At 41.8% G+C, this 24150-nt stretch overlaps 1 protein-coding gene across 1 annotated transcript; it reads left to right on the plus strand.

The window, feature by feature from the left end:
• Window positions 1-209: 209 nt before the first annotated feature.
• LOC128745492 (carcinine transporter-like) lies at window positions 210-23374 on the plus strand. Its single transcript, XM_053842566.1, has 9 exons — window positions 210-249; window positions 11138-11545; window positions 11651-11766; window positions 12593-12755; window positions 12912-13088; window positions 13161-13310; window positions 13918-14145; window positions 21810-22478; window positions 22705-23374. Exons 2-9 carry the CDS (start codon window positions 11304-11306, stop codon window positions 23372-23374), a joined length of 2415 nt encoding a protein of 804 aa, XP_053698541.1. The 5' UTR covers window positions 210-249; window positions 11138-11303.
• Window positions 23375-24150: the final 776 nt, after the last annotated feature.

Raw genomic sequence — 24150 nt, forward strand, 5'->3', positions numbered from 1 at the left:
TGCGCTCATCTGCTGTTCAAGCTTGACGCATGGAGAATCATCTTTTGCACGCTTTGCGGCATCGGCTTCCGCTAGGATCCTAACAAGATAATGTCATAACTGTAAGCCTGTGTAATCACACTCCAATCTAGCCGCCAGTATAGTGACACTACGGCGGTGGCGATAGTTCAACGGCAGATACGGTCCAGCGTCGGTGTCGAGTGGATGCTGGTTGCGCGCTCGTTTTAAGGTTTTTCGGCAGATAAAACGGTTGGTTTTTTCTTTATTGTGCTTCGAAAGATAAGTAAACGGATTTAGTTAAGCGAACACTTTTAAAGATTCGTCCTCGAACCCAAAACTTACGGAAATGTATCAATTTTTTTGGTGTGGTCGGAATATGTGCGGCGTTTCCTTTGAATAGCTGTTGCTTTCATAGGGTTAACTGGTCGACCACGTTCTTGTGAATGGTGATAATCACATCGGATTGGCGGTTATTTCCAGATTGATTGTAATTTGCGCCGGACAGCCAGAGTGGCAGCCTAGAATGTTATCGCGAGTTAGTGCATTTCTCAATTGCATTTACTTGATTATTCAGCCAATCCCGCTGATCTGTCTAACTATTTGTGAACTTTGATCTTATTCTAGTTCTTATTTCGATTTCGGCTTGTATGTGATTGAAGTGATTTCCGTGAAAGGGTTTTATGAGAAGAGTATGAAGTTTTTCAAAGTTAGTTATTTGATTTAAAAATGTGAGTGTAAATGTAGAAGCGTTTATGGTTTGCCATTCGTTTGCAGTAACTAGGTGTGAAAATGTGTAAATGAAATGGAATGCTTTCTTGAAATTTTGGCTGAGTGGAATATCAGGTATCAATATTTATGGCTTGAGTAGTATGTTCCTTCTGTGTTCTCATTTGACCGATGAGATATAACTGCGGAATGCCAGCAGGCGGTTATTAAATTCAAGGATATTTTATCCTCCGATCTCTTGCTTACCCATTACGACCCAAAGCAGCAGATTATAGTGTTCACCGACGCGTCTTCAATTAGAGTTGGGGCAACAGTTAGTCATAGGTTCCCTGACGCTCCCAGTAATGAAGGTCATTCAGCACGCTTCCCGGGCACTCAACGCTGCAGAGAAACGATACTCCCAGCCGGATCGTGAAGGTCTGGCGATAGTTTTTGCAGTCACTAAATTCCACAAGTTCATTTTTTGAAGGAGGTTCAGGCTACAAATGGACCATGTGCCACTACTACGGATCTTATAAATCGGCAATCCGGTTATTTAGCTCGCTGCAGGATACTCCCAGTTTGTTGACGGCGGTTCAATTTACTGCCACTTCAGGTTTCCTAACTGTCGAAAAACATTTGCCAAACACTTTTAATGTGTTGGTGACAGTTAATTTGGCTACTTCAAAAGATTTTGATTAAGGCCCAGACACAATGCATACTGATTTTACTGCGTTGCGGCAATTTGACAGTTTTCCATGGGTTTTCTGTCAAATTTCCGCAACGTAGTGAAATCCTACTTGACGTGCAAATAGCTTGGATTTTTAGAGTGTGCGAGAAAATTTTTAATGCTGTGTTTCACATGCTTAAAAGAAACTAAAAGAAATACCTCAAGTTTAAGTGGACTGTTGGTGCGAGGTCCTACAGCGACGGTGAACAAGCGAAATGCGCGCGGTTCGGAACGAAGAAAGAAAATGATCCGTACGGTTTGATCGATTTATTATAACTAAGCTGGTCAACAATTTCTTCCTTCCTTTATACCACTTGCAAGTGGAACCAAAATTACATTATAAAGATAAAAGAATGATGGTAACAATTGATATTTGTTTGTATAAGATACAAAAGAGATTGGCCTCAAGGCAAGAACAAGTGATGTATAATTAAATTGAATTTTATATATTGCCATCTGAGAGATGGTCATTAGATTCCGTAACAACATAAGCCGCCCACCAAATTTCGTCCAGAAATTTCATTACTATGTCGCCCGAAGGGCATACTCATCATCGTTTTGCACATCTCCAACGAGCACATTTGATACAGGCACGACGAAGTTTCGTGGTGACAATCATTCTCCGAAGGATCGAATAACGCCGAGAAAATCGAACTTCCGCCCACCATGAGAAGATGATTTTATCCAGCAAAGACTGTAGAGAACTGCAACGGCTGACATCCGAAACGTGGAGTTGGTTAATTTCTTTCCAAGAATGCTGATTCTGGACGTGCTGAATATAGCTTCGCAATGCCCTATCGATTCCCTGCAATGTCAAACGGTACCACGTGATCCTCATACATCGTATCTCATAAGAGGCCAGAATTCGCGCTGCGTCTAAGTCGTTGATGTTTACGCATGCTTCCATAGCTAGCTCGGATACCTCACTGCAGCCGTGCAGATACAGGCGACATGTTCCAGGTGCAATAATTGTTCGTCGTGGTATCTGTAATGATTTGAGATCGGAAAGATTTTGCACCAAATTTAATTGATTGTCGAATAACTCACCGGGGAGAATTTCATCCCATGCCACCTTCAGCTCCCACAACTGTTGAATCGCCAGCTTTGCCGACACGATGACAGGGAAACGTAAACGAGGGCGATTGAAACTGGTGGTGATTGGCAACTGCATGGCCCGTTTTGTGCGCTGAAGAATCTTCGTTCGGATATACGAGAACTGGAGCACGTCACTGCACGGCTGCCAGTGGGTACCGAGAGCCTTTGTAATCCGTTTGTCGTTGAATCCTACCGGCACGTCCGTTACAGGACCTTCTGGTACCGACTGAATTTCCCTTTCCGCTATCTGAATTTCACTTCGGCGTTCATCGTCATTGAACTGGACTGATGACGTCACGTACCTGTAGCATACTCCTTGTTGTTGTCGGTTGAAACTTTCGTCGGTGGATGTTGTCAAACATGTTGAATTAGTACACGGTGGTGTGTAACCTCTTGGTAACGTCCGGCAATCACCCACCCAAGTTTTGTATTTTGAAGAGTAGGCAGGTTATTACCAGAGCTTAGAGATATTTTTCCAGGCTCGAGAAGCTGGAAGAAGAGTTGGATGCCAAGCAAAACGCTGATTTTATCTGGCAGGTTGAATAGAGGATCAGCAAGCTTAACAGATCCAGGGATAGACCAATTGTCGATGTTGACCGGTTCTATCGGAAGAGTTTTCGTTTAAGCACCATACACGGGACCGTGATGCGATAACCCGTGCATCGGGATGCTATGATAATGTTCACGTGCTTGTTTGCGTGAATGGGAGTGGAAGAAATTCCTTCAACGTCCATATTAGCCTCCATCAAGTCAAGGCCAAGCTCGTCACACAATTCTTGGCTAATGAAATTGACTTGTGACGCACTATCCAAAACAGCTCGACAAGCATGTGAGCCTCCTTTGTTGTCTTGAACAGTGACGTCCACTGTCGGCAAAAGAACTCTGGGTGCGTCCAGACCGGATGCGACAGCAGAAATTAAAGAATGTGCAGTCGAGTTCCCTCTAGTAACACCTGCAAACGATGTTGACGGTGTGTACTGATCCTGAAGGTTGGCAGACTCGAACGCAGCATGAAGGAGGGTGTGGTGTCGTAGACCACACTTTCTGCAATTGCTAGATTTGCATGTTTCACCCGGGTGTTTATTAAGACAATTTTGACACCGTTTGTGCCGATTGACAAAAGAGAGACGTTCATTGGGATTCATATGACAGAATTTACTACACTGGGAGGGCATGTGCGCTGAATTGGAGCAAATCTCGCAGAACGGTAACGTATTGGTAGTAATTCCTTTATGCTGTGGTCTCGCCGGTGCACAGTGGTCCAAACAGCGAAATACGTGATCGTTTGATATAGCGCCGAAACGTGAAGTTTTTCGCATATAATGCCTCTAGGAACATTTCTTGGTATAATAAGCCCCTTCTTGTGAGAGAAACCTTTGGGTGATTAATTCCGTTAAAAGTGAGATACGAAATTTGTTTTCTCGTACATTCGTGATACAGGTTTGGTACTTTCAGCAAAGTTGTAGTAAATATCAATAAAAACAGCTTTGTCAAAGACACCATACTTGTATCTTTTCATGGAAATTGTCTATGAAGCGTTATTCGTGGACAAACCTTTCAAAACAGTTTTTAAACCCTGGCTTATTCTGGTCAACTTTTATGTGTTCATAGTGTTCTAGAAAGTTGTTTATCTTGCCAAAATCAACGTTTTTGTAGAACATTATTATACGCGATTTTCTGCAGTTTCGGAGATTTTGAGCATTTTTGATGAAAAATAGTACTAATTTGAGCCTCAATATTTCTCAAGGTGGCAAATGGTGGCAGACCAAACAACTCCTACTTAAAAGTACAACAAAAAACCTTTAAAAGCAAGTGTCAATTGTCTGTATCCGTTTGTATCCTCAAAAGTTATAGTTGTTTTAAAAATCCATCTCAGTCATGTTTAGAGAACAATTAAAATGTACTTCGGATGCAATGAACGCCATTTTGTTTACGTTGACAATCTCTTTCTAACAAGTTGAGTTACCAGCAATTTTTTCGCCTATTTTCGAGTCGAAAATGAATGTAGGCTTAAAATTATTTGCCGCAATTAATAAGAGCAAGACTTCCAAATAACTAACTTAAATCTATTTTGTTCAATACCTTAGATTTGTGTCTTTTCAAAAGATCACACTCATAATGGGCTGGTACCGAATGGCCGAAACACAAATGGTCGAATCACGAATGGCTGAAATCCAAATGGCCGAATTTCAACAACAGTCACAGAAGGCCGAATTTTCTCGGAATGACTAAATAACTATTTAATTAGAAAACACGAATTAACAAGCAGTTAACAATTAACTTTCCTCAAACCAAAAATAAAATAAGCAACACATCTTTTTGTTGTACTTTTGAGTAGGAGTTGTTTGATCTGGCACCATTTGCCACCTTGGGAAATATTTAAGCTCAAAAAAGTACTATTTTTCATCAAAAAAGCTCAAAATCTCCGAAACTTTAGAAAATCACGTATAACAATGTTCTACAAAAACATTGATTTTAGCAAGATAAACAACTTTCTAGAACACTAGGAACACGTAAAATTTGACCAGAATAAGTCAGGGTTTAGAAACTGTTTTAAAGGGTTTGTCCACGAATAACGCTTCATAGATAATTTCCATGAAAAGATACAAGCATGGTGTCTTTGACAAAGTTGTTTGCATTAATATTTACTACAACTTTGCCGAAAGTACCAAACCTATATCTTGAATGTACGAGAAAATAAATTTCGTATCTCACTTTTAAGGGAATTAATCACCCAAAGATTTCTCTCACAAGAAGGGGCCTATTATACCAAGAAATGTTCCTAAGGAAACTATATGCGAAAAACTTCACGTTTTGGCGCAATATCACACGATCACGTATTTCGCTGTTTGGACCACTGTGCGGTGTGGTGAGAACGGCAGTGTTTCGCTGGCTAGTTGGTTGAACAGATTGTAATGCAAAACTTCGGGAATCCATAAATTTCAACAGGCACTGCAGTGTAACCTCTTCTTCTTGCATGTCAGTAATACGTTGGTACCATAATTGTTTAGTTTCTGTATCCAATTTTTCACTGAGCACGTAGATTAACCATGTATCCCGATCTTCTCTTTTCATTGCTTGAAGAGCGCGCACTACCTCATCAGATACGTCATGAAGGGAGCGCAGGCCGGGGGCAGACGGTGACGTCAGAGCAGGCTGGTTCAGAAAACGTTGAATATGTTTGTGCGCGATTTCGAGCGGCTTATCGTACCGTGATTTTAGCTTTTCTAGTGCCACAATGTAGTTAGCATCCTCGATATTAAGATGTGAGATGAGTGATGCGGCTTCACCAGAAAGATTGGTTTTTAAGAAATATAACTTTTGGCTGTCCTTTAACAAAGGATTTTGATCAACCATGCTACTAAACAAATCAAAGAATGATTGCCATTCGAGGTAGTCACCACAAAACACTGGCAAATTCATGCGTGGTAGTTTTAGATCCGAAAGTGGAACGGTAGTAGCATCAAGATTGCTTGGCACAACGTCAGCGGTGGCTATCGGAGCCATCCGAGAGGACAATAAGCGAATGAACTCGGCTTGTTGGTTTGCGAGTAGAGAAATGGCGTCATTTTGCGAAGGTGGCTGGTTGTCCGCACTACTATTGCGATTTTTTAGTACTTTTTGGATTTTCAGCAGGCGGCCTTTTAGCGCGATGTAATTTTCTTCGAAGGCACATTGCCGCTTAACGGCATCAACGTACATTTCATCATTTTCACTTGCGTCTATAATTCTTTTGTGCACAGAACAATAGTTGGTCCATATATCATTGAGCGTATCGAGCTCCAATTGAATGTCGGTTTCTTCAGCCTCTTCTGGCACTAGGTTTTTAATTACTTTAATCACACGCTTGATTCGCGGGTCAAGCGATTTTCGTTCACGGATTAGCTTTTCGATCATCGTTACTTAATGCACTGCTGTTCACGGGGTCACTATGTCCTCACTGATGAGTTGTTCGATATTTTAATCACGATTTGGCAGTAACACTGAGGCCGATTTGGCAGGATACGAGGCCAGTAACGCGACGGGAAAATATCAGGCCGGCACGATTCAAGGCGATTGTTCTCGCGAATCCGGTTCGAAGGACCATATGTTGGTGCGAGGTCCTACAGCGACGGTGAACAAGCGAAATGCGCGCGGTTCGGAACGAAGAAAGAAAATGATCCGTACGGTTTGATCGATTTATTATAACTAAGCTGGTCAACAATTTCTTCCTTCCTTTATACCACTTGCAAGTGGAACCAAAATTACATTATAAAGATAAAAGAATGATGGCAACAATTGATATTTGTTTGTATAAGATACAAAAGAGATTGGCCTCAAGGCAAGAACAAGTGATGTATAATTAAATTGAATTTTATATATTGCCATCTGAGAGATGGTCATTAGATTCCGTAACAACATGGACCTTTTAGTCGTGCATGGAACAATTCATTTCAATCTTTTGTTAATTAATTTTTTTATTTAAGCAGAAATAATATTTAAAAAAAATAGTTGGCGCTATCATTAACTACCGACACTCTATTTTCATCATAATGGAACACCAATGAGGAAATTACGGACCCTCTCGATGTCCAGTGTTCGGTATTCATAGTTCAATGGATCCAACAGTTACGAAGAACTTTATTAATATTAATATTTAATAATATCAATATTTATTAATACCATAATGTTCCGAATTTGTCAGCCCCATGTTGAATTCTGGGCAGACAAAATGGAGAAACTGACAAAATCGGGATATATTTTTTCGAACATGTTAGCAAAATTCAAGACTAAAGATCTTGCAATATCGAAGACTTCTACTAAAAATTAAATTTTAACCCTCAATTGGTCAATCGAAAGCTCATTGAACCGGGTACAGCACACTGGTCCAGAACCTTTTTTGGTGCGCATTACCTTTGAGTGGGAACACTTGGTTTTAGGTTTATGGAACCTTTAGAAGACTTTTTTGAAATTAAAAGTTCTATCGTCCAGCGGAATTCAAATTTTGATTTATCCCGCTAAAAGTGCAATAAATTTTTTATTTTTCTTTAGTTTCAATATAACACATTGATGTGTTCTGCAAAGTTATTCAACATATTATTACAAGAAATTTTGCTGAAGACAGTAATCTTCTATCTCTTCAGTAAAGATAGAAAAATCCTATTTCTCGTAAATGAAAAATCGTTAAAATCTGTTTTTCTATTTTAGCTGTTTTTATAGTTATTGTACGACTTTTTCCAGTTTCGCAAAGTTATACAAATAGTAAAAATACACAACATTGCTGAATATAGTATACCTCTATCTTTGCTTGTTTAGGAACTATAGAACTTTTACTATAAAAATACCCTAATATTGACCACGAATTATTCGCAAGAAGGCATCATTTTATTCAAACATTTTCCCCAGAGAATCAGAATAGTTTCAAGCAGGTTGAAAAGTTCTATAAATCATGTTTAAAAGCACAAAAGTTAACAACAAAACTTATAGGCTAACAAAATCGGGATAAAAAGCTGATAAAATCGGGGGTAGACAAAATCGGGAGCTGACAAAATCGGAACATTACTGTTATAATATCTATATATAAAAGTGAGCGTGAGTATTTTTGTATGTTCCACCATAGCCCCAGAACGCTTCGACCGATCTCCACCAAACTTGGCACACATGTTTCTTGACATAAGAGAATCAGCACTGGGGGGTTAACAAAAAGGAGGGGCGAGGGTCCCTAAAAGGGGGGGAGGCCATAACTCCGAAATGCTTCGACCGTTCTACATATTACCGACCGCACCGACCGTTCTACATACTACCGACCGCATACATATTCCTTGATATAAGGGATTCAGAACTGAGGGGTTGACAAAAGAGGGGGGGAGGGGTAACAGGAAAAAGGCTCCGAAATGTTTGGACGGTTCTCCCATAAGTGATGATGGGACAAAAGAGGGAGTTGATGACTGGAGGTTGCTGACAGGAAGGGGAGAGTAACGCCCACATGACTGTAACAATTCATCCGTACCACAGAAAAAATTAGAATATGAAACACTAAATTGCAATGCTCGCAGCTGTAGATTTGTAAAGTGTTCGATCGTTAGTGCTAAGTGTTGTTGACCGAGTTTATTTGAGTCACAGGGGCAATCTTTCAAACAGTGTGGAGTTGATCTGACAACACCATGTTTTTCCCATTCTCATCTTTATGGGGCATGTTCCAGAGTGGGCTCGGCCAATAATTCGTGGATACTTGCTCCTGGTGGTGAAACTAAAAACAATGTTGACAAACAAGTTTTGTCTTGAAGTGAGATGAAAGGAATGACAGGTTCAGGGATGGTTCCTCCTCAGAAGAAAAAAAGAGAAGAGAAAAATTCAAACTGTGCTCAGTCTTCAACGCGATTTATTCTGCTCCGTTTCATTTTAACTTTTCTCTTTCTTGCTGAACGCAGTTGTATGAGCAACCGCACACTGTGCTACTCATTGAGGAGAATGTTAATACACTTTGAATACGTTGATGCGATGCGCTGACGTATGACAACTACGGGTAGTTTTAACATGGGTAGTGCGTTGAGAAAAAACGACGATTGTCAGTAGCGGTCATTGCCATCAGAAAAATATTAATCCATTAATGCAGTTGAATCATGATTCTTACATTTAGTATATTCAGTTGAGTTTGGCTGCCCGTGAACGCAACTGCATCATATGGTTAGGCATGTCACAATGGCAACAGTGCGCAAAAAGTGTTTTTAGATATGACAACATTTGAATTCCCATGCATTTGCTTCTTGACGCGCACCAACAGGAAAGTCCCATTATAAGCAAATGTTATTCTCTGCTAAGATTCAAAATTTAACGACTTTTGATTGTCTCGACGCCTCTGAGTCTATAGTTGCTGTACGCGCACCGGTTGTTTTGTTTTCACGTTTACTGTAGCTACCGAGAGGGCCGGGAGCAAAACCGAAAGTTGCTCATTTAAAGAGCGCACTAAGAAGTTTTTCTGCGCGTCAGTTTTTCTCATTGTGTTTAGTCTGTTTCTCATTGTGTGGATTTATTTCTCATTTCTGAAAGCAGTTCTGCTCATTGTGTTGAACAAAACAAGTTGCACTTTTTGCACAATGAGTGAGGAAATAACAAGCCTGGACAGGTTTTTGTATCCATGGAAGAAGCACTGTTGCATCTTCTATTTTTTTATTGGGGTGGCCATTGTTAGCGAAAGGTGCAAATAGGAAAAATGTCTTTGTTTCTCTCTTTTTATAGGGTTTTATAGGGAACTAGCTGACCTGACAAACTTCGTAGTGCCAAAACAGAAACTGTGCTGTACATAAATCCTGGGGGCTACCCCCCGCAGTGGTCGGCGCTTCCGACGGCAGGTCGCTGACAACACATCTAGTGATACTATAGGTAGTTTCTGGTGTTCTTGTTATTGACTAATATTTGATGGAAAAGTCTAAAATTTCTCGAATTCGATTCGTTTTTAAGTTAAAAGGGGAGGGGCTCTAATTCGTCATAGAAAAAATTTTTGCCTCTTAAAATCCCCGCATGCCAAATTTAGTTCCATTTGCTTGTTTAGTTCTCAAAAAAGGAAGGGGTCATAATTCACCATAAAAAATTTCTGCCCACTAAAGCCCCATATGCCAAATTTGGTTCCATTTACTTGATTGGTTCTCAAGTTATGAGGAAATTTGCATTTCATTGGTATGGTAGTCCCCCCTCCAAAACAAGGGAAGGGTCCTAATTCATAAGAAAAAAATTCTTGCCTACTAAAACCCCAACATGCCACATTTGGTTCCATTTGCTTGATGGAAGCCTCCCCTCTTAAAGGGGAGAGAGGTCATAATTCCCTTCCTAAAGAGGAGAGGGGTCTCAATTCACCACAGAAAAAAATCTTGCCTCCAAAAACACCCACATGCCAAATTTGGTTCCAATTGCTTGATTAGTTCTCTAGTTATACAGAAATTTGTGTTTCATTTGTATGGGAGCCCCTCCCCTTTTAGAGAGATGGGCGGTAGGGGTCTCTAACTATCATAAGAACCTTTCCCGGCCCCTCTACATGCAAATTTTCACGCCGATCGGTCTAGTAGTCTTCGATTCTATAAGAAACATGCCGACAGACAGATAGACAGATATCCATTTTTATAGGGATAGATTCCGTAAAGAAAACAGATGTGTAAGTGACCGTGTAGGCAAAAGAGGGGAAGATGGCAAATGGGGAGGAACGTCCAAAAGAGAAACAAGCGTTATATTTTTGCATTATAAGCATTTCGGTTACAATAATTGATGTACAAATGGCTGTGAGACAAAGACGCCCCGAGTAAGATCGGGCACTCAGCTAGTTTATTAATATTTACCATTTGGTAGCAAAAAAATTAAATCCTAATGTTATTTCCTAAATACACATTATTTACCTAGCATCTTGAACAGCGGTATCGTTTAAGTTTCGGAATACAAGGTGATTTAAGCTTTGTACTGTTATTCTTAAATTTTTGCATAGAGAAAGCTAAAGCCGTGGATGGAAGCCCGAGGATTTTTCTGATTGCATTCGAAATAAATCCGTTTCTTTAAATGCAACTGCTTTCAGCTTTTCACAGATTTGACTGAAATAATTCTAATGGCACTCACTTTCATCCTGAAATGCATTTCCCTTAGCTTCAGCGATTTCCGCTTTTTTCCGCCTGCAAAAGACCATCCCGTCCCGTCCCGCGGCGCCGCCCCGGTGGGTGGTGGTGTGCCGGCTAAGGTACAGGTCGAAAAAGCGGAAAAGCTTAATCCGAAACGATCATCACTCGCACCGGTGAGCACTTGAATCGCAAATATGGCCGATACGGACGCTGACGATGCCCTGTTCGATGGGATTCTCGAGAAGGTCGGCAACGATGGTAAATTTCAGCATCGGTTTAACGTAATTTTCAACGTCGGTGCCATCATGTTCGCATCGATGTCCTATATGAGTATCATCCTGGCACTGAACAAACCGCCCCATAATTGCCACGTCCCTGGAATGGAGCGGTATAACATTTCCGATGCGGAAATGTGGAAGAATCTAACACTGCCGAGGTGAGACAAATGAACTTGTCAGATATTTTAAATATTTTGTTTCCATCATAGGAAATTTTCAAAAGTAAATCCTTGGGGTTTTTTTCTCACATATTTTGATTGCAGGGAAACGGACAACAAAGGTCTACTGAGCTACAGCAAGTGTCAGATGTACAACGTAACGGAGGACCATTTGAAAGTTCATTACAGTGAATGGAGCTTTCAAGACACGGATATTATCAGTAAGTACCCACTTCGGTGCTCAACCGAACCCGTTTTCAACGATGTGATTGTAACTGGTGATTGTTGACGTTGATCCATAACCATACATACAGATGAATGAAAATCCGGTCGAGCAGCTGTTGTTTTTCCTTCAATTTGATTTGCATAAACATTGTTAAGGGACTGCTCCATAGGTCGCTTTTTTCTCAACGAGCTCGTGTTGAAGGATTCCGCTCGTTACTTTTATTTTGTGTTTTTTGCTTCTTTGGGCGAAGTCGGAGACGAACGGCGATGCTTTGGCTCGGCTTGGCCTGGCCCGGCCCGACTGGCCCGTTCAGATAAGATCCTCGTCACGCTTGGCCGAAAGAACAGTTTCTAAAGTGCGCCAACCGGCGGGCGACGGCGCGCGGCAGAAAGGTTGCATATCTTGAGATTGTAGATAGAGCATTTCGTAAAGGATTTCCGCTCGATTACGGACTGTTTGCTTTTTCCCGCTACTGATGATGATTGAGGAAAGGATTATCTCGGCGCTAAACTGTACCGAAGATGTGTAAACATTCTGTAATACGATTATGGCCCTGCCGATGGCGGTTTTTATAGGTGTCGTTTTTTCCGAATCGCTTAGGGAAATTGATTTTGAATTGGAAGCTGATAGTCGTATTAGTTGTTGGTTTGATTATGGTTTCATATTATTTTAAATGGTTTACTATAAATATCGAATGCTTGGAATGTATTACGCATTAAACGAAACATCACAAATTTGAAAATCAAAACTACCATTACTCAGTCGTAAAACAATGCTGTTGTACCTATTATTAAAATCTGTTTTCCCATTTGCGATTTCAGACTGCGCCTATGGCTACGATTACGATAGAACGTACTACGATCGGACTCCCATCACTGAACATGATTGGATCTGCGACAAAGGATTCCGGGAAACGAACATTTTTGTGTACAATCGATTTGGTGAACTGTTCGGGACGTTCATTTTTGGTCAACTTGGCGATACGTAAGTTATTATTAGACCACTTTTGAGACTCTCAGAAAGTTTGAATTTATGGATCAGTTGAAAAATAAATTGAAGAAAAACATTCCAAAGATTTCCAATCTGTTTCGATTCTTTTTCTAATCCATTGTTTTCCACTACTGATGACTATGGAAACAGTCTCGGCAGAAAGCCGGTATTCTACTTCAGTGTACTGATCATCACCGTCGGAAGATTGATTTCGATGTTTACGGCTTCGATTTACATCGTGTTCTGCATTGCCGCCGTGCTGGGTTCGCTTACGGCCAACTCGATTTTCCAGGCGCCATTGATCATTGCCATGGAAGTTTCCAAAAGGTACGTTGTCATATATAGCGAGAGGAAAAAAAACCTTTCGAAAACTTAATTTTCTTTTTCCTCCTTTCCCAGTGAACGACGGGGCTACATCTCTATGATGCAATGCATCGGCTGGACGACGGGTCTCTGCATACTACCGATGGTATTCTGGGCAACACGCGACTGGTTTTGGGCGCTGATGTTCACCACACTTCCGATAATCTTTTTCATTTTCATTCCCCAGTAAGTTGTAGTTGCTAAATTTAAAACGCTCCATATTTTCAACAATTTTCGAGACGCAAAAAAAAACGCACACACATCCAAAACAACAGTTTTCCTTTCGATCCATTTTGTTCGTTTCCATGCCGGAAAATGTAATTTATTCATATTAGTTTCAATTCCCGCCCAGCCAACAATACCGGGTTTCAACGAAAATGGCAACACCCAATAAATAATCCCATTCACAACAACATCCATTCAGGGAAAAGAGGTGCAAACTGCACGTGCACATCGTTTCCACAGGATGCTGGTAGATTCGAGCTTGCCTCCGGGTATCAGGCAAAATAACACATGCATACACAATCGCGAACACATAGACACATAGCGTCCGCAATAACATGGTGGAAAGTAATTTTGCAGTTGCATGACTCGCGGGAATGTTGTGCACTTTTTTCCGTTGCTGTTCGCAGCTTAGGTGGGAAAAATTGTACAATATGGTTGGAACCGAACCTAACACTTCCGAACCATTTTCCCGGCCACAGAAGACATTATCGTGCTGCTCTCAATTCTTGTTTATCCGAGTTTCCACCGTACTTTCAGTCAAATTTTTTTTTCTCTATTCCCTGCATAGATACCTGATTGAGTCTCCCCGGTGGCTGGCGACCCGAGGCAAGTACGGTCGGTCGATGCGGGAGCTGCGAAAGATTGCTGCCTGCAACGGGGTCCGCCAGGTGCCATTCGATGAACATTCACTGGAAAAGCTGTTCTCCAATCGGAAGGTTGAGACCGTCTACGGGATGGCATCCCTGTTCAGCGGCTGGCGGATGGCGAAAAACACTATCCTCTGCGTCGTGTGCTGGTAAGTTAGGGCTGGTGGAGCATTCGATTTCGAAGGGCGGAAGCCTCTTCGAGTTTGGCTAGCATGGATGAATGAGCCTACTAGTATTGTACGGTAGGCATTCTGCTAGCTGGTTTAGTAGTTAGTTTAGCTTGCATTCAATGCTTCTATATTAACATCGCTAAATGTATAAACTGGGGATACTACTGAATTTTTCATAACATTTCTATGACAAAGTAGTTTTTATTGTTCTACCACTAAATAAGAAATAATTTCATTATATTTATAAAAGTCTAATTTAAAGAAGATTGACGATAGTTTTGTAAGAAAACTTTCTTTTCTTTTGTACAAACTTAAACTAATATGCATGCCCACTGATTATATCAGTAGGTACCTAACGATAATCGTTCTATCCTTTACTTATAAATCATCAATGATTTGTTTAATCTTTTACTGAATTATAATATATTTATAAACAAAATATTGTACCTGGAAATCATGATGAGTAGGTAAACACACGAAATCCAGAAAAAAACATGACAAAACTTTTCACAACTTGAGAACGCTTAGTTGGTCTTATTGGTCCATGTTCAGTGGTCCGGCAGAACAAAGGGATGAAATCAGAGACCTCTACTACCGACGGTTACTCGCCGCCTGTCGCCAGGACTGCCTATCGTCAACAGCCCGGATATTGTTGGGTAAGCTGCGTCGCCATAAACCTCCGGGTCAGCTTCTTCTACGTTGTCCTTGCGGATTCCAGTCGAGTGCTTCTCTGCAGATCTCGTTGGATTTTTCTGTATCAAGAATTCCTCTCCATATGTACTCGGTCCTGGGCTACTCATCATCAATTCGTTGCGCGTCTCGCCACACGCAAGTCGGTTTCAACCTGGTCGAGCTATCTAGCATGTTGAGCCCCTTTCGTCGTCCGGCATCCTTGCGACGTGGTCGGCCCACTGTAGTCTCCCAACTTTCGTTAGGTGTACGATGGGAATCTCTCTAAGTAGGTCCTGCCACTCGAGGTTCATGCGCCTACGCCGCTCTCCACTGTCCGTTTCTGCTTCGCCAAAAATAGTCCGCAACACCTTTTCTTCAAATACGGCAAGCGCCCCTATTTCTTCTGTAAGCAAAGTCACTATCTCAAGTCCGTAGGGGACTACCAGTCTAATTAGCGTTTTGAACAACGTCAGCTTTGTGCGGCTGCGAATGCTCCTTGATCGAAGCATCTTGCGGAGGAAAAAGAAGGCTCGATTTGCAGCTTGAAGGCATCGTTGAATCTCTTTACTCGTATTATTGTCGGTGGTGACCAGAGATCCAAAATATACAAATTCATCAACCACTTCCAATTCATCGCTGTCAATAGTCACTGTCCGTGGAAGGCAAACGTTGCTTTTTCTGCAGCCTCTTCCTACCATATATTAGGTTTTCGACGCATTGATTTGTAACCCTATCCTCCTAGATTGCTTCCGCCATCCCAAAGTTTCTAGTAATGATGTCGAGGTCTGCGAAGGCTAGCAGTTGGCTACTCTTGCTAAAGATAGTTCCACTCATTTCGATGCCCGCTCGCCGGATTACACGTTCAATAGCGGTATTAAATAACATACAGGATGGTTCATCCCCTTGGTACAACCCTCTGCGTTATTCGAAAGGACTCTAGAAGGTCCTTGCAACGCGCACGAAGCACATCACTCGCTCTAGGGTAGTTTGTTTGTCCGGAAAACCGTACTCGTGCATTAGCTGTTCGCGTTCAACTGTGTCGTATGCTGCCCTGAAATCCACGAAAATATGATGCGTGGGCACGTTGTATTCACGACATTTCTGGAGGATTTGTCGGAAAGTAAAAATTTGATCCGTAGTAGTACGGGCTCCCATAAAGCCCGCCTGATACTGCCCCTATGAATTCTCTTGCTATTGGAGATAGACGACGCAACAAAATCTGGGAGAGCACCTTGTAGGCGGCATTGATTGACCAGCGTAATGCCGCGGTAATCACAGCAATCTAACCGATCGCCCGTTTTGTGGATGGAACAGACTACACCTTGCATCCACTCCTCCGGTAGTTTGTCCTCCTCTCAAATCCTTGAAATTATTCTGTTAAGTGCCGTTGCTAGCGGTTCTTGGCCATCTTTTAGAGTTTTGTCGGGAGTCGATCCTTCCGGCGGCTCTAGTTTTCTTCAGCTTACCGATTTCTCGCTGAATCTCTTCGAGAGCGGGTGCCGGCACGCTGTTATCGTTTGTAGGAACTCGTAGGTTAACACCTAGGCCCTAGGCTAATACCCCGCGCTCGTTTGTGACAAGCTTTCTCTCTCGTCTATGCACATGTCAGGTTTAGGTGTGTAGCCCTTACGAGTTTGGTTCACCTTCTCGTAAAACTTGCGCGTGTCATTAGCCCGGGACAGTTGTTTCAGCTTTTCACGATCTCTGTCTTTATTTTGGCGCTCTTGCGCTTATGCCTCCTCAGAATCGTGATCAACTCATTTAGCCAAATTTTCTCTCGTGATTAGGCTTAGATAGTTTTTTCAAGCGCTTTTGATGATTGCTTCAATTTTATCCAGTGTAGACACGATTAATGCAGCGAACTATTGGTGCCACGTATTGCTGGTTTTGTTGATCTCCGACATTTGAAACTCGAAAGATTTGTTCAAAATGCTCTGCCAATCGCTTAAGCTGTTCTATATGGTCAGTCAGTAACTGAACAGCTCTGTTCTTTAGCGTTCTGTTCTTTAGTTGTTCCGTCTATGTCTTCAGTCCGGCGTATGTAGTTGACGGACAACTGTCCTAGCCGCTCTGGTTCGCGCTTGCACAATGCCTGCTGTCGCGTCTCTTCGTTCGTCGATCTTTCTACAAGTTTCATCCAAAATCAACTCTCTGCACCCATTCCGCACTTTGCCGAGAGCTTCGGCACTGGTCGTAATGAAGCCGTCCTTGATGACGGTCCATTGCTCTTTAAGGGTCTCCGAGACTCGAGATTGTCGAGTTGTTCGACGTCAGGATTCTTCAATCAGTGGACGTCGCAACGATACCCAATTTTCTCCTACCGTTGTTGGACAAGTGCGACGCGCAATCGTTTCTCAGCGATAACAAGGTGATGATCGGATGTAATATCGACGCTGCGTTTGTTGAGTATATCAAGATGACTTTTTCTCCACTTTCATTTGATGCAGATGTGGTCAATGTCGTTTTCTGTTCGCCGTCGCGGGAAACCCTCGTGGCTACATGTGCTGGTTACATGAGGAAAGAGCGATCCACCAATGGCCAAGTGCAAAACTCTGTAAATAGTTCCCTGTTTCCTGACAATAATTATTTTTTTCGTTTATAGGTTCCCACTTTATAGCCGCATATTCCTCAGAACGATATCCACCCAAATCTGGACAATCATCTGGTGGATTGCTTCACACGATCGCTCGCCTCCTGCTTTAAGAAATTCAGCTGGGATACCGTTCTTCCCATCAACCTAACCATTTTTCTACTCACTCCACAACTGGGCTCCAGAACTTGCCCAAGCAGCACACATTTGGCACTTTTAGTTACAATAACTTATTTACGACTAAAATAAGTTACATATCGGTTGCCACAACTAATTTGTAACAACTGTGCTACTAGGGTGGCCATCGCTCATGATTCTTATCCTGTTTCTGCTATTCTTAATGTTACTCTCCTCTCCTCAGCTCCTCAGCTCCTCAACTACTCAGCAGCGTCTGGAAGTGCTCCTTCCATATGGCCGCTACCGCCGTTTTGTGAACAGATTGCCAGTGCCAGTATTGCACATTGTAGACATGGCCAAATTCCTGCTTTTCACCGTTTTGTAGAAACTCCGTGTCTCATTGCTGACGAATCGCTAATTCGCATCATTGAGCACGTGCTCCTCGTACTCCTCGCGTTTTCTAAGACGGTGAGTTCAATTTTCCCGCAGCTAGAGCCTTTTCAAACCTATACCAGAGCCGAAATTGGGTTCCCAAATACACAGTACATCGATAACATCCGAAAAGTGTCGGTGGTCAATCTGGACATGATCGATCTGGGAGTTAGAGTCTCTATTTGGATGCCTGTTGGTATGTTTCCTAATATTCAGACGTAGAAAGTAAGTAAATAACGGGTGGCAACTAAAATTTTGGAATTTTTTCGTGGCCCTTATGCTCAACAACAAACGAGCTCAGAGATAAATGAGAGTATGTATGTGTTAGCTCTCTCTCTTAATATTTTTTATTTTGTTTTGCCCAGTTTTGCTAAAAATGGCGTCGAAACAAGAAGCATTTCGGAAGCGCGTTGTACACTTCTACGAATTGCAACAGAAATCTCGACAAAAAGTATACGGTACCACATTTAAAAAGCAAATATGTTGCGGCTTCGACTGTTTACCATATCCTAAGATGCTCAACAACTATTCGCAAGCAAGGTAGTGGAAGACCAGCCAAAATTATGGACGCAGAAGGACATCGTTCTCTTTCTCGTTTCTTCAACAACAAGCCCTCTGGTTTGGCTCTCAATTAAGATGCACCAGACGAATGTTTGAAGAAAATTTTGATCCCGTTTTACAAAAACATCATGCAGATGGACAATAAGTGTTTTGGCCGGATAGAGCATCATCGCATTACGCCAAAAAACACAATCGTTCCTGAATATCCATTCGATCCCATTTTTACCCAAAAACCACGACCCGAAAAATCTGTCTCAGTGCGCCCAATCGAATATTTCTTCAGAACTTTGAGTTCCTTGGTGTACAAAAATAACTGGAGAACCACGAATTGCAGACAATTGATTGGTAGAATCAAGAGATGCATTCGCAAATTTTTTTTACAGCTTGAGAAAAAAATTCCAAAATTTTGCCACCCGTTAGGTGTTTCAGATCGCCATTCCTCTGACCACGGCAAAGTTTACGAGATTCAGATTGTTATCATTGGTCGGTAGATCAAGGCTATGTTTTCCAATGACAAAACGACAATGTTGCACACAAACTATGACGACTTTCACGTTCCGGATTGGGCACTCTCCATTTCAGGTCACTTGAGTCTGTCATAGAACTCATCCCTTACATCAGCGGAATTATCATTTGTCGGAGCGTGAACGTTGATTAGACTGTCCGGACAAACCAAAGATATTCTCACAGAGTCTCTGGAATTACTACCATTGCAATGCATTGGAAGGTGAAGGAATTCTGCAGAGGATTCACACAGAATGGCTTGCTTATAGAACCAGAATTCTTATATGAGAATCCAACCCAGCAAACATTTTTGTACGTATATCAAAGTAACAAATATGACATATGTACCGATATATATCTAGAAAAATCTAATTCGATGTACGAAACCAGCATATGCGTACTGTTTTGGGGGCGATATACGTACTACAAATGATATGAAAACAATTCACATTCATAAGTATTTGTATACGATGAAATCCGACTCAACATGATTAGATCCATAATGCTATACAGCTTGAATTCCGTGACGAAAATCGTATGTGAATCAGTTACTATCATTTTGTACGAAGTTTACATTTAAACTAGGGTGCGCTTTATTAAGCTTTATGTACGACTTCGAGTTTGTTTAGCGATATTTAAGATGATTTTCACACATTATCATACGATTTGTGGTTTGCTGGGAATAGTTGAATCTCCGGGATACCTATAATTGGGTAAGGGAATCGCTTGCACTATAAAATAAGAATCCTCTGGATTCTAAAAGCGGGAATCCTTGTGTGTTAGTAAGGGTGTAGTTGAAGAACTTGCCCTTGCGTCTCAACACACATATACGGTCGTCTGCGTAGACTCGTAAATCAGATGACTCGTTGTTTTGGTATTTCAAACACCTCTTTCTTCGGAATTTGGCCACGGAACATCCTGAATTGGAGCGTTTGGAGGAGACTTTTGATTCGATAGTGAAAGTTGATACCAAGTAGGAAAATGTCGATTCTCGGTATATTTTCCTCACGGTTTTCCAACTTCTAGGCAGATCTTTAATAATTATAGCCAGGGTTGTACTGCATTCAGTGTACCGATTTTGCTTATTAAACTGTAACACCTTAAGTAAAATTCGAAAATGTAATGTATAGGTCATTTATAGAGTAAATTGTTAAATATCCATAGATTGTTGTTGAGTATTGCTCTATGTTAAGTATTCACGGCGCACTCCCAGTTCACACTGGGTGATGCTCCAAGCGCCAAATTGGCGGTTGTAGTCTTCCGGGGTCAAAATCTGGGTACAGATATTATGTTGAAACAGGACGCGCGAGGCAGTGGCACTACATTTCCCCCCTCCCTTACAGAACTGTCATCTTAGAAGGATGATGATTGTTAAGGATTGTTAATTAATGTAGTGCCGACATCATATCGGCTTCAAACTTCATTGTGGCCTCTATCGTATAATTGACTCGCGGTCTCCAAATTGGTTGATTGGACAATTTACATGGATTCGGCTGGTCTTGTGTAGCTTAACTAGTGGAATCATAAACCATAGGTTTGGGTTGATTTTCAGTCACGGTGCAGTCGTCAATATTTACTTCTGACGACAATGCACTGTTTTTGTGTCGTGGATAATTAATTAGTTTGGGAAGAATCATGTTGCTGTCATATGTGTTGACTTTTGGCGCTGCACTTTCCAATTACCGGATTGTTTGACGCGTTGTTAAGTGACGCTTTCGTTTGTTATGGACATTGCGCCTACGTGACTCTCAAAGCTCTTCGTAATGCCTTTGTGGCTTCGTCATATGAATAAATACAGTTTCCATATCTTTCGTAGATTAGTAAATACCGTCCTCTCGGTCACTGTTGTACGCTGCATTTCAACTGTAGTGTGCGTCTATCTGATGCCTTCTCGGCTGTAGTCTCCTCCAATCTCGCCAATCCTCGACGCTCGCGACTCCTCACTCCCACTATCTCGTCTCGGCTGTTCAAGCATTGAGCCCGCTGGCGTCTAGCGTGACACATCCCCCCCACGTGTCCCCTGTCCGACGGTGGCAGTAACTTTAGTATGGGTTCAGATTTTCCGCAACGGGATTGTGTGTGTTCTAGGCAATCGTAATTGGTTGCTTTCCAAATTCACCAACACCATGATAAAATTTCTTACGGTGTATTAACTTCGCTACACCTGTATATACCTAATTGGTCGATGTCTGCTTGTCAAACTACATACTTGCTCACAACTCACAACAATAACATAATGGCATTACATCAAAACTGTTTTGGTCATTTCATATCGCTCTTTCACGTCCATTTTCTTCCTTCCGACAGTCAGATACTCCTCGAAGGTTTTACTCACACGGGACAGGGTGGTATCTGCAAGCTCTTTTAAGCTATTTACTTAGAGATTCATTGATTATTTTTGCATATCGATTATTTTAAACTAGTGCCTATATTTTTAAATAAAGCGTCAAAAAACAGTTTGATACATCAAGCTCAATTTATATTATTTTAATTATTTCAATAAATTAGGAAGATCAATGCAATTATTGCATAGTGCTATTTTAGTGCTGTGAGTTTGAATGCTAAAGTAATTGAAGTGTCTGTTTAGCGAAAACTTATGAAAAACACGTGATGCTAGAAGCATGATCGGCAGCATGAGAAACGTTCGCTTCACCAAAATCAGCACGCATGTGGAATGACAATTGGCTAAAAGGATTGGATTTGTTGAAACATACAGACGACTTCCCGCAGTAAAAATAATTGTAACTGAATACTCTGATTATTCCAGGATCGTTGCCAGCATCACATACTTCACTCTCGTACTACTAAGCTCCCGTATGGACGGCAATCCCTTCTTGAATTTCCTGTGGCAAAGCGCGATCGAGTTGCCGGCGTACAAAGTTGGTCAAATTCTGACGGACAGCCTGGGCCGACGAGTATCAAACTCGGTGGCATTCTTGATAGCCGCTCTAATTTGCATTCCGATTTTAGTGATCGTTCGAAACTCAGAATACGAGGCCATCGTCATAACGCTCACCATCGCCGTGAAACTATGCGTCAGTATTAATTTCTTTGCCGTGAATCTGCAGTCCATCGAGATCTACCCGACCTGTTTGCGGCAGACCGGACTGGCCTTTGCGGCCATCATGGCGAATCTGTTCGGTGTGTTAGGACCGTATGTGGTCTATCTGGGCACGGAGTATGACGTCCGGTATCCATTCGCCGTGATTGGGCTTCTGTCGGTTCTCGGCTCAGCCTGTGCTGCCTGGCTACCGGAAACGCTTCACCAGGCCCTACCGGAGTCGATCGAACAGGCACAGAAATTTGGAAAGAATCAAAAATTTTGGTCACTGCCGAAGAAACCGAAATTGCACCGCGAACCGACGCTTGGTGAGGAGATGCAGGAAGCGGAAAAACTCCACCAAGTGGCGGCTGACCAGGAGGAGCAGATGGAATCGTAGCTATGCAACGCAATAAAGTTGATTGTTTTCTGAAAGCACGACCCTCATGTTTTTACTGTTTTTGTTATTTAAAATTATTAAATTTGACAGTGATGCAATGACAGATATTTGAAATGTACAAAATTGGCGATTTAAGATATTGTTTTATCCATAAGATGTTATTGATTTTTTTACATAAAATTATCCTGAATAGTTTTAACCAATTATTATGTTTCCATACAGGATGTTCACCTACGTGACATACTTCATCTTGGTACTGTTAAGCTCTAGAATGGATGGCAACCCGTTTCTGAACTTTCTGTGGCAAAGTGCGGTCGAGTTACCTGCTTACAAAATCGCCCAGCTGATGTCGGACAATCTGGGTCGACGGCTTACCAACTCACTGGCCTATCTCTCAGCTTCGGCCCTATGCATTCCGATTCTGCTGATAATACGCAACTCGCAGTATGAAACCGTTAGCATTTATCTTACGATTGCCGTCAAATTTTGCGCCAGCATAAGCTTTTTCGCGGTTAATCTGCAATCCATCGAAATCTATCCAACCTGCTTGCGACAGTCCGGTTTGGCCTTTGCCGTTATCATGTCCAACCTGTTTGGCATTCTTGGTCCCTACGTGGTCCACCTGGGGATGGAATATGACGTCCGGCTACCGTATATCTTTATTGGATTGACGATGATTGGAGGGGCCATTTGTGCGGGTTTTCTACCAGAGACTCTGCACCAACTGCTGCCGGAAACTATCGAACAAGCACAGAAGTTCGGGAAGAAACAGGCTTTCTGGTCACTGCCGAAGAAACCCACGAAGCGGTTTACGGAAAATGTACTTACAGTTGAGCTAGAAGAGCAGAAACAGTTGAAAATGTTTAGCATTGATGGTGATGGATATGACTAAACAAATTAATTTGCTAATTAAACACCTATGGCGGAGTTATATCTTCTTTTAGTTAGAATTCTTCGAAAGTCAGCTTTAATTTTATATATTTTTTAGCTCATATCGTTAGTTTACTTTTCTTGGACATGATAATATCAAATATTTTACTAATATTTTACTTTTGCCAGTTTGTCCGGCCGCAGTTTAATCCGGTTTGGTGCGCTTTTTAGTTATTAATATTCTCATGGCTTTAGTTTTAACACTACATCAAATGTCAAAGTTGTCCAGAACTGCTTTGCTATAGCAAAGAGCATTCGCAAACAAACTGGACACTCCGAGTTGATGGTTACACCAAAGACCCAATTTACCTTACACTGAGTGTTTGCAATAAATATAGACCTCGTCGAAGTAGGGCAAACAACCGAACGAGTGTTACAAAGCGGGTACAAAACTCTTGACTGGAAAATCATATCTTACTGGCTGTAGGTATAGAAAGTGCATCGATTCGAACGTTCTCTATCACATGCACGGGCCAAAACTCCACGAACGTTCGCTCGTCGTTTGCTGGAGCAGAATTGCGCAAAGTTTCGCCGGTAAACATGCTTACACAATTGATGAACTTTCCTTCTATCATCACCATCATCGTCACTATCGCTGTCGGTCGGTAGTTTTGTGTGGCACAGCCACCGGAGCTAGTCCTAGCCGAGAGAGCAGAACTGTATCTAGTTTATCAAAGTAGCACTTGCTAGTTATCACATAACACTGCTGCAGCTGCACACATTGCAACAACCGGTGAA

This window comes from Sabethes cyaneus, chromosome 1 (assembly GCF_943734655.1).
Source record: "Sabethes cyaneus chromosome 1, idSabCyanKW18_F2, whole genome shotgun sequence".
In the NCBI taxonomy this organism is placed as follows: Eukaryota; Metazoa; Arthropoda; class Insecta; order Diptera; family Culicidae; genus Sabethes; species Sabethes cyaneus.

Bases quoted from the DNA above. Each gene is read 5' to 3' on its own strand.
- LOC128745492 (XM_053842566.1), top strand. From the start codon at position 11,304: ATGGCCGATACGGACGCTGACGATGCCCTGTTCGATGGGATTCTCGAG. The intron at 14,146-21,809 runs GTAAGTTAGGGC...TGATTATTCCAG, and splicing joins ATCCTCTGCGTCGTGTGCTG to GATCGTTGCCAGCATCACAT. The intron at 22,479-22,704 runs GTAGCTATGCAA...GTTTCCATACAG, and splicing joins CAGGAGGAGCAGATGGAATC to GATGTTCACCTACGTGACAT.